The sequence below is a fragment of the Lontra canadensis genome, unplaced genomic scaffold, assembly GCF_010015895.1.
Source record: "Lontra canadensis isolate GAN:19392208 unplaced genomic scaffold, GSC_riverotter_1.0 scaffold2, whole genome shotgun sequence".
NCBI lineage: Eukaryota > Metazoa > Chordata > Mammalia > Carnivora > Mustelidae > Lontra > Lontra canadensis.
This window is the reverse complement of record NW_022630996.1, coordinates 5,818,409-5,832,108: the sequence shown is the minus strand read 5'-3', so window position 1 is coordinate 5,832,108 and position 13,700 is coordinate 5,818,409. Positions and strand designations below refer to the sequence as shown.

At 39.3% G+C, this 13,700-nt stretch overlaps 1 protein-coding gene across 2 annotated transcripts in view; it reads left to right on the top strand.

Annotated features, from left to right (window-relative positions):
* AGK (acylglycerol kinase) overlaps positions 1 to 13,700 on the top strand; it is a 70,808-nt gene that overhangs the window by 28,317 nt on the left and 28,791 nt on the right. For both annotated transcript variants that reach the window (XM_032867462.1, XM_032867459.1), the window contains exons 5-8: positions 2,939 to 3,014; positions 7,857 to 7,949; positions 9,676 to 9,708; positions 11,018 to 11,112. In XM_032867462.1, coding sequence (XP_032723353.1) covers positions 2,939 to 3,014; positions 7,857 to 7,949; positions 9,676 to 9,708; positions 11,018 to 11,112 — 297 coding nt within the window. The remainder of the gene's footprint in view (positions 1 to 2,938; positions 3,015 to 7,856; positions 7,950 to 9,675; positions 9,709 to 11,017; positions 11,113 to 13,700) is intronic.

The following is a 13,700-nucleotide window of genomic DNA, read 5'->3' as shown; positions in this document are numbered from 1 at the left end:
CATGATCTCAGGGTCCTGGGATCGAGCCCCATGTTGGGCTCCCTGTTCAGCGGGGAGCCTGCCTTTCTCTCTACCTCTGTCGCTCCTCCTGCTTATGCTCTCTTTCTCTTTTTCTCTCAGTCAAATAAAATCTTTAAAAAAAAATATGTATTAGGTTGGATTCTATAAGACCTTCATCAAATGACATCAAGATATTAAGAACAACACAGCAGAAAGACTAGTTGGGACCAGCTTATAACTGGTGGTCTTGTGTAAGACACAGGGATTCTGGAAGAAGTTCTCCAATAATTTGAGATAGTGAATATGGCTTTACAGATAATAAGGAGAAATCATGTCTTTTTTTTTTTTTTTCCTTTTTTGATAGAGTGAGAGCACGAGCAGGGAGGGGGAGAGGGAGGGGAAGGGAGGGAATCCTAAGCAGGCACCATACCCAGTATGGAGCCTGGCACCAGGCTCATCTCACAATGACCTGAGCTGAAATCAAGAGTTGGAAGCTTAATCAACTGAGCCACCCAAGCACACCACACCTTACTTTAAATTCTGCAGTTTAAGATATTTACCTACAGATTGTCTGAACTGCTCTGTGATTCTGCCTAATTGACTGGCTTTGTTAGAGCCACCTCTCCCCACCCCGTAAACACCAATCTTAATGCCTATTGATCATTCTTGTTTAATAAGGAATACCAACCAAAGAACAGGTTCTAACCCAACACAATCAAAATATCCAAGGTAACTAAACAATGGTGGCCTGTGGCAGCAGCTACCAGAAGACTGTGGGCTCCAGGGTTTGAAGGACTGGCCTTGGATATTCTTCTGCTCTGTGATATTATGGGAATTACTTAACTTAAATCCTCAGTGTCCTCATCTGTAAAATGGGAAAAGTGATGGTTCCTACCTTAAAAAATTACCGTATAGAATAGGTGCCTTTGCGATTGAGATAATGCCTATGATGTGTTTACATTTCCATTTCATGGTGAGCACTGGAGGAAAGGAATATAAGCTACTGTGATTATTACTGACATGTCAGCTGGGTTCAGAACATTCTGTACTTTGCTTCCCTACCCTTCCCGAAAGTTCTTGTGCCTCTCCCTCTGCCTACTTTAATGTAACTGTTCTAGGTCCTATTCCTTTACAGACCTAGTTAGTTAGGAACCAGCTAATTCTGATAAAGAAAAATTTATGGCAGTTTGTTTAAGCTGTACTCTGTTACTTTAAGTTCCTACTTACAAAGGATGATAACACTAAAGGAACAATTTTTTAGAGCAGTTTTAGGTTCTGTTTATATTTTTACATGTAAATGTTTTGGCATTTTTAAAGGTGGATTACTGTTTAAAAGTACATTTTTATCTTTAAAGGTGAGGCCAGGGAAAGTCTTCTAAAGTTACTGTCCCCTTTAGCAAGGTGAATCCCTCCATGCTTCTGGGTATGAGCCACTCTGAAGCTCTCCAGCATCTTTTTTTTTCCCTAAAGCTTTCACTATTTAATTGCACTATTTTTGTCACCTTGGCTCCACTCTGAAACATAATATATAATTCATCATGTAGCTATTTCATTATGTAGTACTGGTTTAAAACTACATAGGCGCCTTAAGAAATAAGATAACTGTGTGTTTAGCATTAATAAATAATACATTAAGAAGTAATTATTTTTCTGTGTGTACGTGAACCTAGAAATTGCGGTACGTATATAAAGCTTTTATTTAGCTCTGGTGCTATCTCACCTTTAATTATATAATAAATAATGCATTTCTTATTGGTAACACTTGCTTTTCAGTCTTTTATATGGAACGGTAGAATTTTAGAGGTTTTCCATAGCGTGGGATCACATAAAGATGTGAATAAAAGCCCAAATGTTCAAATCCTTATTTCTTTAACTCGGAGGAGCTTACAGATGTGTTGTAAATGATTAATATAGCCGATAGAGACTTGTCCAGAGTTTTGTTTCTCAGAATGGATCTACCTCCAATGGATCTTTTCTTATCAATCCACTAATGGAAACAACCTGGAAGGAGAAATGTTTGTACTATATTAGCTCAGCTCTTTCTTGTTGGGTTAAGCCCCACCTGTGGCAAGTCTCATCCCAAAGACTGTCCTGCAAATCACTGATTGTCATGCCATGTGGAAATTCCTAACAAAGATGTATAGAGTGATGGGGCCACAGAGAGAAGGATGCGACTTTGCCTGTGAGCTTCAGACAAGCTGCTGATTTTCCTAACATTGCATTAGACACTTTAAAACTTTGCCTTTTGTAGCAGAAATTCTGCCTTCATGGAAAAGAATTTTGCTCCTTCTCCAGGGCTTTCATGACAGGTTTGAAACTCAAGAAATGGAGATACCTCTAGTATATGAAATTGTTAAAAACGTGTTTCTCCCTCAAAGGTTGTATCCTCGAGTTAGAATTAATCTGTATTCTGTGGGGTTCAATACATTCCCTCAGGCCACCTGAAAAATGTTAAATAGACCCTCCTCCCTCTACCACTGGAATATAAGTTCTCTGAGGACTTATTACATGCTACTTTAGTTGCAGGGGTTTCTGTCTGCTTTGTCTTGTTGTATCCCTAGCTCCCACCCCTGTGGCTAGCACGTACTAGGTGCTCGATAAATACTTGCTGAATGACTCAAGCATTGTGTCCTGAGTGGGGCCATATGTACTGTCACGTTCTTCTCTAGAGGAACTAGACTGAACTGCAAGCATCCCAGATGGGTGAGAGTCAACTGTATTAGAAGGTAAACTCCCGGAGGCCCCAGAGTGGTAGCGTCTCCATTTCTCCCCGTAGAACCCAATGACCCATTATTCGCCTTCCTGTGCTTGCAGGAGTGAAGGAAACCCATATTTCTCAGGCTGTTTCTTGTTCAACTCTAGTGAAGATGGTTGGGCTTTCTCTTCTTCCTCTTGAGAGCTTGTGTCAACATTTTTGTGCTTTTTCCTTTGTCTACAGCAAAGCAAGGACTCTATTTGAAAAAAATGCTGCCCCGATTTTACACTTATCTGGCATGGATGTGACTGTTGTTAAGGTAAGAATACTCCACAGTGTTGATTTTATCTGAGCTACCACTCCTTATAACATATTCTCTTCTCTTGACTTTATAGCAGAAATCACTTATAACTTAAGAAGCTGGGAACAGAGAAATCAACGTTGTGTCTTTGTTCTGATAGTTAATAAAAGCGGTTTTGTTTTGTTTTGTTTTGTTTTCAAAGCTTTGTCAGCTTTTCCTTTTCAGAAGAAGATTAGATGGAGGCATGAACTTGATTCCTTTCATCTGAAAGCTAGGGTGTGGAATTATTGTCTCTTGGAAGATGAAAGTAGTTATGGCTGTAGGAATTCTTTTCCTGAATAAAAAAATTTCCACTTTGAGTAGTTAATTTAATTTCTTGGTAGCTCCACAGACAAGTAAACATTTTCTCTCTGGGGAGGAATTTTCAATGGTAAAGCTCTAGAATTTGCAATATATAGCTAAGAAAAAAAGGGGACAAAAATAAGTTAGAAGGAAATATGCTAGATAGAAGATGCTCCAAGACTCCACTTTGTTGACTTTTAAGTGATGAGTGTGGCGTATACTCAGGTGTGTGCATTTGGTGAAAATCACTCTCGTCATGTTTCTAAGTCTGTGGTTTATTTTTAATATTACTCTTTCATGAAAGCAGAGATGAAAAGGTAATTTAGTCCAGTTACCATGAAACCTTGAACTCCCTTGTCCAACTGGTCCGTGATGTGGTCTTTCTGTTGCCTGTCTCCAGGCATGGGAGAAAGGGGAAGAGAACTAACATTGATCTGAGTGCTTGTAATACACGTTACAGACTCCACATGTGAGCGATCCCAAGATGGTTACGTAAGAGTTCTTCCTTGAATGTTCATTCACGTGAACTCAGATTGAACCATCTGAACCTGGAGTTGTCTTTGAGGGGAGACTGTTTTGTATATTAAATGTCCTTAATGGTTCTAGAAGTAGTCAGGTTCTATTCTTGAATTAATTTTCATAAGGCAACATTTTCAAGGAATTTGTTGCTTCCATCTAGGTTTCAAATTAATTGATATCAAGTTCATAATTTCCTCTTTTTAACTTGTAAGTTTCTGTTACATTTGTAGTATCTCATTTTAATTCTTCATATTGTTTATTTGTGCCCTCTCTTTTTCTCTCTATAGCCTCTATAGAGAGATATGTACCTCTATATACCTCCATAGAGAGGTATGTCAGTTAATCCTTGCCAAGAATAATTTTTTGGCTTGTTCATCCTCTCATTTATGTTTGTTTCCTGAATTTCTAGTCTGTTTTTACTGTTTCCTTCATTCTACTTAATTTGGATTTTTTTCCTGCTCTTCTCTTCTGATATTTTAACTGGGATGCTTTTTTATTTTTCACCCTTCTCCTGTTTATTGAAAGCTATAAATTTCCCTCTACTGCTTCAGCTACATCTTCTAAGTGTTGATGTATAATATTTTCATTATTATTCATTTAAAAATATTTTCTAAGTCCCATCATGGTTTTTGTTTGACCTATGATTTATTTAGACCCGTTTTTAAATTTCCTGATACAAAGTTTTTCTAGTTATCTCTTTGTTAATGATTTCTTATTTAATTGCATTATGGTCAGCAAATATAGTCTCTACGATTCCTGCCTGTGAAACGTTCTTGAGTCTTGCTTTAATGGCCTAGCATGTGTTTTGTTTTCATTATTGGGTACCATGTTCTGCACATGTCCAGTAAGTCAAGTCTGTCCATTGTGTGGTTCCAGTCTTCTGTGTCCTTAGTGATCTTTTCTTCTGCCTCTATTGAGAGGGGGTTTTTAGAAATCTCCCACTGTTATTGGGGATTTTTCTATTTCTCTCTGTAGTTCATTTTTGCCTTTTATATTTTGAGATGATGTTAGTAGATGCTCTCAGGTTTTACATGGCTTTATTTTTCTCGAGTTTTGACCCTGTTCTAGACTGTTCTCTTTAGCACTAGTATTGCCTCGGCCACAGTCTATCCTACCTAGTGTTCTTAGTGACTCTACTAGCTTACTTTGGCTGAGTTTTGCTTGGTGTAATGTTTTTATCCCTTTACTCTCAGCCTTTTTAATATCTTTATATTTTAGATGCATTATTGGTGAGGCATGAAAACAGTGTATTTAAAAGATCCAGTCTTTTTTTGGTCTTTTTATTGGGTCCATGAATCCATTAATATTTATTGTCATTATTGGCTGTATTGATTTCTATACGAGTTATCTACATGCTGGTCATACCTGGGCTCCTCAGTGGCACGGCTGAGGAGGGCTGGCCTGCCTCACATGTCTATAGGTCAAGGCTGCTGGTGTCTGGCTCATGGGGGTCCCCAGCAGGCGTCTTCAATTGATGGCTGGGTTCTCCAAAGTAAATTACAGACATCATGTCATTTTACCCCTCAGTGCTTCAGTGTGCACTTAAAAAAAAAAAAAAAAAGGCTACTTTTCTATGTAACTTCAGTATCATTATCACATCCAGCGGAAGTAACAGTTTTATAATGTCATGTTATGCTACCTATTGTCTTCATTAACTTTTCTTTATTCAATATCATAAGACTATTTTATTTAATCCTTCCTTTGTTGCTGCATTTGGAATTTTCTTCTTTTTATTTATTTATTTATTTATTTATTTGACAGAGAGAGAGAGAGAGATCATAGGTAGGCAGAGAGGCAGGCAGAGAGAGAGAGGAGGAAGCAGACTCCCTGCCAAGCAGAGAGCCCGATTTGGGACTTGATCCCAGGACCCCAAGATCATGACCTGAGCCGAAGGCAGAGGCTTAACCCACTGAGCACCCAGGTGACCTGGAATTTTCTTAACACCAGAGCCTCAAATAGGTTATCCCTATAATCTTAAATTATGGCCTATTAAATCTGTCAAATTATTTTTGAATTTTGGTTCTTTCATTTGTGTACTTATATTAATTTTTTTTGCTAGTATTTATTGACTGCCTGCTGTGAGGTAAGTCCTGTTCTAGGTATTGGGGATACAGTCTGAACAAAATAAACTTTTCATGTCTGTCCCCAAAGAGCTTCTCTTCAAAGTGGGAAAGGGAGAGATGCAGATAAAAGAAACGGATAGATAAACATGGTTTGTCAGATGGTGATGAGTGCTGTGAAGAAAGGTCAAGCCGAATAAGGGGACCAGGAGTAATGGGAGTTACTTTAGTTCAGAAGGTCAGGAGAGACCGGTCTGAGGAGATGGCTGTTCAGCAGAGACCTGAGGCAAATGAGTGAGTCCTGCAGATGTTGGGGGGAAAGGATCTGAGGATGCTGCACGTTTAGGACTCTGAAGCGGGAGTGTACTTGGCATGTTTGAGGAATAGTAAGGAGGCCAGTGTCTGTTTTTTAAAATAGTGTCATTTACATATACACCTTTCACCTCTGTTGTTGATACAGCACTGTATAGAAAAAGGCTTGGGGCCCCTGGGTGGCTCAGTCCATTAAGCATCCGATGCTTGATTTCAGCTCAGCTCTTGCTCTCAGAGTTGTGGGTTCAAGCCTGGAGTTGGGTTCCACTGTGGAATCTACCTGCAATTTGATGTCACCGCCCTGAGCTTCTCACTTGCGCACAGACCTTCAGTTCGTAACTAACTAATCTACTTGTATTCTAGCACATTATTTCCACGTTTCTCCATTTTGTCCCCATGGATGTCATCAAATAGTTTACCAGGTGCCTTGCTGAAGAGCAGATACAATATCCATCTGGTTTCCTGTATCTACTGATCTAGTAATGTCAAAGAAGTTGAGGATAGTCTGAAATGCCTCTTTCTTAGCAAACCCATACCAAACCCATCGCTTATTTCAGGGTACTCACAAACCATCCTTTTAATCTGATTGACATATATTCTTAAAAAAATTTACTATTTGCAAATGTGTAACTATAAAGCCAGCCTTTTCACTTTTAGAATAAAAGTGAGATAATTCCTTGTAAAATTCATGGTGTGTGTTTAGGGACTTCCTTTTTCCTTTGCGTTAACTGTGCTCAGGTGCTTTAGCCCATCTGAAATTCAGATCTTCAATTTTTGTCTATTAGTGCGTCTCGTACAGTGTCAGTAGGAGAGGATGTTTCCTATGTTAGTGTCAGCTGCATTACGCGTTCTAGAATTTACTGTTTGGTTATAGAGGCAACGGCTTAGATTCATTGAAGGTTGTATATGTATCTGAGAGGAAATACTCTTAATAAAAATAGTGAGGTTTAGGTACTGTTTTGTCACTACTCTGAGTCACACCTGTACTTTATTGTATAATCATAGCAAAACCCAACCTTTTGTTGAAGTACGGTGCCGGTCCTGAACGGTTTCCTTGCTAGTTGCTTCATACACTGCTTTACAACAGTACTATGGGCAAGCTGTTACTACCCCAACCCCAACACACATAATTTCAGTGGTGAGGCAGTTAAGGTCCTGAGAGTTTAAGGCCACTCAGCTGAAAAGTAGCAGAGTTGGGGTTTAGTCTGGGTCTCTTGGGCTCCCATATCTGTGCTCTTTTCATTACATCTGTGTCTCTCTATTTGCATATACACTTGACTTCCTGCTTTCAGATGAAAGGTGCCGGGTAAATGGTGTAATAGAATCTGCACTGGCCTGGAAATGAGTCCTTTGACTAGTTAGGTGTATAAGTGGACACAGATCACTGGGTTTGGGTTTTATTTTTAAAGGAAGGTTAAAGATGGCTTCTCAGGTCCCTTCCAGTTCTAAACAGTACAGAACTGTGTACATGATTGCTTTGATAGCTACTGAGTTTTTGTGTCTATCAATTATGTAGAATTTGAGGAAAGACTGTGTTAGACTCTAAAGAAAATATCCCATATTTTTAAATCTTTGATTTTAAGGCCCTAGGCTGGCAACTTTACCAAAGACTTCTTTTGTATTTCAGACCGATTATGAGGGCCAAGCCAAGAAACTCCTGGAACTGATGGAAAACACAGATGTGATCATCGTTGCGGGAGGAGATGGGACATTGCAGGAGGTATGGTTGTTTTTCTATTCGAAATCATTTTGAAGGTGAGGAAAATGGAAATTAGATCTTAGAGCACTGGCATAAAGTGGTTTTAATTTAAGGAAATTCTTTGTAATTTATTTTTTTAGGATTCTTATTCTCTGAAACAGGTGTAGCGTTACATTTCTGTCATGCACTTTTATTCTCTTGTTTTGTATAAACCTTATACCCAACATATAGGAGGATTTTTGTTGTATCAAATTTAAGTTGGTTAAAATTGAATAAGGAAAAGAAATGGTGATGGGTATGATAAGCTTTTAATATTTTGGGGACTGATGGAGTAGCCCTGTATGTTAGGGAGTTAGGGAATCAGTTTTAATCATGAGGGATGGTTCTTATAAAATAAACTTAGATCCTTCTTTTGAAAAAATGCTTCTATTCTCACATCATTTCCATTGCGTGAAATGTTCTCTCATAATAGTATGGTTAGAGGCAGGGATCTACAAGTTCAGATGTGTGTATCTGCCTTTGTTTTAAAATTTCATGTCCTTAATGCTTATTCTGGTCCAATAAGGACAATAAGTACATTGCCTCAGCTGTGCTCTTTCGAGGGCGGCTAATTGGAAACCCCTGAAAAGCCCTGTGCGGGTGCCCCTCCTACTGCTCCGTCCTCTCCTCTTGTGGGCCGTCGTTCACAACTGGGCCTCATTTCTGATGGCCTTCTGCCTCCATCTAATGGTTTCCTCTGTGTCGAGGGAGCCGGAGCTAACTGCAGACAGAGCAGTGTCCTATGTTTGACTTAGTAATTATGTGAGCCTTAGTAAGCTGCTTTTAGAAAGCCTGTGCTAATGATCCCGTAATTGTTTATACGGCTTTTTAATGAAGTGTGAAGAATACTGATAGCATGCCAACACAGAACGAAGTCGACCTCATGGCGGCCCCATTTGATGCGGAAATTCACGGAGGCAGGAGGTGAAGGGAGAAGATTGGCGTCCGTCCTTACTTCACAAAATGTTTTAAGAAATAGACCAAATTATATATTTGGTATAGGTGTGTATTTGGTATGATCTCAGTCATATACAAATACGCACTGAATGAAAAAAGGATTGGAGGGAAATATGCCAAAACATAAGCAACTGATTCAGGTGGTTAGCCGGCATGTGGGATGATGAGAAAGCATTTCCTTCTTCAGGTATTTTTTCACCACTAATGCAAAGCATGGATATTATATTTTAAAAATAAAAAACCATCATGTACAAATTGAAATTAAAAATATCTTTTAAAAGAGGGCTGTTGTTCCCCTTGTCTTCGTGTTCCTGGATGAGAAATCTTCATAGAGCACAGACTTCTCTGTGTGTAGCAAAGCGTGACTTTTGTTCGTGTGTGTGTGTGTGTGTGTGTCTGTGTGTGTGGGTGTGGGTGTATTGCGACCCAGGCCGCTCTGTATGATCGCTGTGTACCTCACATTTGTATCCAGTGTAGAGAACGCAGAACAATCTTGCTAATATAATGTGGAGGTTTTGTAATTATTTCATCTTAGCCTTTCTTGGGCTATTGATCTTAGGTCAAGAATCCAATCTAATTTTGCTCTGATCCCTCTGCAGAACACTGTATGTTTTAAGAGCCAGGACATCTTTTGACACAGTTTCTAAGAAGAGAACAGACAGAAGATTGTGATCCATGAAAATTGAATCCAATTCTTGTTTGATGAGGGAACTACACGTTGTTTATAATAATTTTTTTTTAATGTTTGTAGGTTATTACTGGAGTTCTTCGAAGAGCAGATGAGGTGAGCTTTCAAGAAAGAGTGACTGCATTTTAGCTTTTACGTTTCTGTGCTTTTTATATCCTTTTACCTTTTCTTGTCATTTCATATTTTAAGGTGGGCACAAATTGTGCTTCTTTGGGTTTTAGCAAATAAAGTACAGCTGCGTTTGTTCTAGAACACTTTGGTCAGTCCGTGGCGGACTCCTCTGTTTCAGTATTCCAGAGCACCCGAGAGCTTTTACCAGAAAAGCTGTTGTTTGAAATATAAATTTTTCCCATGGAACATTCTCTTCACAGAATTCCTTCATAAATAAATGATGATATATTCATGTACTGGAAGCCATGTAGCAGTAAGAATGAATGAATTAGACCTATAAATATCTATAAATATTTACAGATTTATAGACCTATATATATATCTATATGTATATAGATATATATATATATCTATAAAGTGATTAAGTCTAAAAAATACTGAATACAAAAGGCAGGTTGCCAAAGTACGTTATCGCATTTCTATAGAGTCTTGCAGTTCAGAAAGCAGCACTGCATACTATTAATGGATGTGTAAATACGTCGTCAAAGAATAATAACGGGCCGGAAAGGCATCACAGCATTGGCAGGATAGTGCTTTCGGCTGAGGAAGGGAGAGGGGGAGGGGGGAGGGACTGCTACTTGAACTTGTTCGTTCTCTTTGCCTTCTTTACACTTGAGATAGCTTATAAAGCACTGTCATTAGTTACTGTACAAATGTTAGGTATTTCTAGTTGAATTTTATCTTCAACTTTTTTGAATAGTGTGACAACATAATACGTCTCTGTCACAATAGCACGTTTATCTAAATCCTTTTTTTTAAATTTTTTTTTTAATACTTTATTTATTTGTTTGACAGAGACACAGCGAGAGAGGGAACACAAGCAGAGGGAGAGGGAGAAGCAGTCTTCCCACTGAGCAGGGAGCCGAATACGGGGCTTGATCCCAGAACCCTGGGACCATGACCTGAGCAGAAGGCAGACGCTTAACGACTGAGCCACCCAGGGGCCCCTATCTAAAAGCTTTAAGACCCTCCTTTTTGTAACCAAATTTCTTTCAACCAGTTGCTGTTAATGAGTACCCAAATACTTCTTCCAAATTCAGAGAGTCCTATTGTTTTCCAGGCCTGTCTCATTCTGGCCTTAGCATTATCTGATTGCTGGGGTCTAGGGACGGGAGAGACTGGGTGGTGCACTGAGGGTCAGTTACTTTGTCATAATGGACACGTCTGTGTCTTTCTGTTCAGTCTGATTCTCTGACCATAACCATAAAAACTTTCCTCTTCTTTTTTCCCTTAGGCTTCCTTCAGTAAAATTCCCATTGGATTTATCCCATTGGGACAGACCAGTAGTTTGAGTCCTACCCTCTTTGCTGAAAGCGGAAACAGAGTCCAGTAGGTTGTCAATGTGGGGTAGTAGCGTTTGTGAGTGAGTGAGCCTGGGAATGGACAGCTCATGCATGGGTGATATGAATTTTTTGTTTGTTTTTAGTTTGGATAGCATGGAACCACAGATCATTAAGAGGAGGACGTAGATCAAAGTACAACCTTTTAGTTCATTGGGGGTTTCCCTGTTGGGTTCTGGGACTCCGGTGTTCTGATATCAAGTGCCCAGGTCGGGTGTAGAGATGAATACTGATGTTGTTCTGTCAGTTTTGAAGATAGCATCCCCAATCCAAACTGTCTTTGTGCCTTTATTTTGGAAGATTCTCTAGTGAAGTCAGATTTGCATTGATTATTTGTTTTAAAAATATATGATGACAAATAGCAAGTCCCTTGTGAAAACTGAATGGGTAACCTTGGCTTCATTATCTTGATAACATAAGTAACTAGAACAGCGAGATAATAGTTAATAGTCCCATCCTTCAGGAATGCCTAAAGTGGAAGGCAGTATGGATAAAGCAGCCAGGAAAGCACGGTAGCCCTGGCATCTAAATTAAATTGCTGAGTCTGACTGTCTGCAGATTGTTGTTATCGTTCTTTTCTCCCGAAAGTGTTATGTAAACAAAGCTGTAGTCTTTTAAGAAGATAGGAATCTTGAGCTTGAGTCCTGGCTTTGACAGGAAGTAAATAGTATAATCGTTTGCAGGCTCTCATTGTCAGTCATCTGATCGTTCATGCAAGCTTTGTGACGCAGCTGGGGGAGGCCAACAAAGAAATACTTGTTGAAGGTATTAATTAAAATCTTTGCACAACATTTTCGGTTATATAACCTTCTAAAATCATGACAATGGTAATAGGTGATTTTCTGTTGGGCTTTTTTTTTTATTGTTTTGGGATATCGATTAAGTTGGTTTTTGTGGATTTACTTTTGCTGTTAGAATTTTAGGAGTCATTTTATATCTTTTAACAATTCTCTGTCTCTCTATATATCATAAAAGTCTTGGTCCATATGTCAGGCACAAGGCCTAACCATAGACCTAACCATAAGAGTCGTTGTCAAAACGGCTCCTGCTTCAAGCCTTCATCTATTGGGGCTGTCCGCTCTTCACCAGGCATCCTGAAGCCTCACATGGCATTTCGGTTTGCCAGGCTTTTTATTCTTAGTTTAGAATTTCTGAGGGGCAATGTGTATAGCAAATAATGAATTATTCAAACATTTTTGCTTTTGTGAGATAAATTCTATCTGGTTTGGGTCTTGGTTACGTTAGAGAGTTAGTCTTTGGCTTTATGTTAATGTAGATGATTTGAACTGCTTTCCCAATGTTCCCAATATGTCAGCAATCCAGAGGGAGACAATGTTCCTTGGAGAACGCCTTGCTTATCCCAAAGCCAGGTAAGCGCAACGTGGCTGCCCTCAAGGTCTTAATTTCTGGAAGGTGTTTTGTTTTTTTGGGGAGCTGATTTTCCCTGGGTTAAGCTAATGTTGCTGCTTCTATTTAAAATTTAAAGATTTATAAAACTTAATTTATAAGCATGCCCCGGGGCTCTGAGGTAATTAGGTAAATCTGCCCTGGGTTCAGAATTTTGTAGCCCTCTCAACAAGGCAGATGCCTAAGGCCATTTAAAAGTACAAGGCTTTCCTTTTTGCACTGCTGTCAAGATTTGTTGTACCGTAATTACTACAGGAGAAAAAAGAATCTTGCATTTGGAATGTTGCAGGTAAATAATTCTAACAAATAGCTGGTTGGTGCTACAGTGCTGCTTTGGCTAGAACTTTCAATTACTGCTGGGGAATGATAAATTTGTGGTTGTATTGTAGCTGTGTGCTGCCATATAATTTTGGGAAAAATATGAATATTAAAAGGCTTTTTCAGTTGCAGCGTTTTTTTTGTTGTTGTTGTTGTTTTTAAGGTCAGTCTCTCAAAAGTGCTTCCTAAGCCCTCATGGTGCTCAGTACCACTCAGAGGCAGCGCGGAGCTCTTGGATCCTTTCTAATAGCTTCCTTCAGAATTAATGTATTCCTATCAGATTAATCTCAACTTGTGATCATGCCTCTTGCTTTCTCCGAGATTGAATCTCATTTTCTAAACTGCTGCTTACTTCCCAGATAGCATCGTATTGGAGGGAAAAAATGGGGTAAGGATGTGTTGATAGAGAAATATGGGAAAGGAAAATAGGCTGTTCCTTAACTTTGGTTTTGCTTACTACAGAGCCCGGAATGTAATCCAAGTGTTTGAGTTGACGTGTATATTTAGGGTCTTAAATTGTACCCAGCGTTGTCGGAAGTGCTGATTCCAGTGGCTGCAATTCCTGACTTAGATGTTTACATGTTAAGTAAGCCTGGTCACGCCCGAGGGGGAGGCCTGTTTGCTGTGGGGTTGCCCTTTGGTACGACTGCAACTGCCTTGCCAGGTGAGAGAGCACACCCTTGGAGCAAGACCTGCAGCTGAATTTCATTTTGCCACAGGCTTTCTCGTCGTCTTGAGAATTTTACTGAATCTCTCTGAGCCCCAGTTTCTTTACCTGCCTTTATCAAATGCCCAACAACAGTACTTACTTCAGAAGATTGTTAAGTTAAAATAAGGACTTGTTACGTAAAC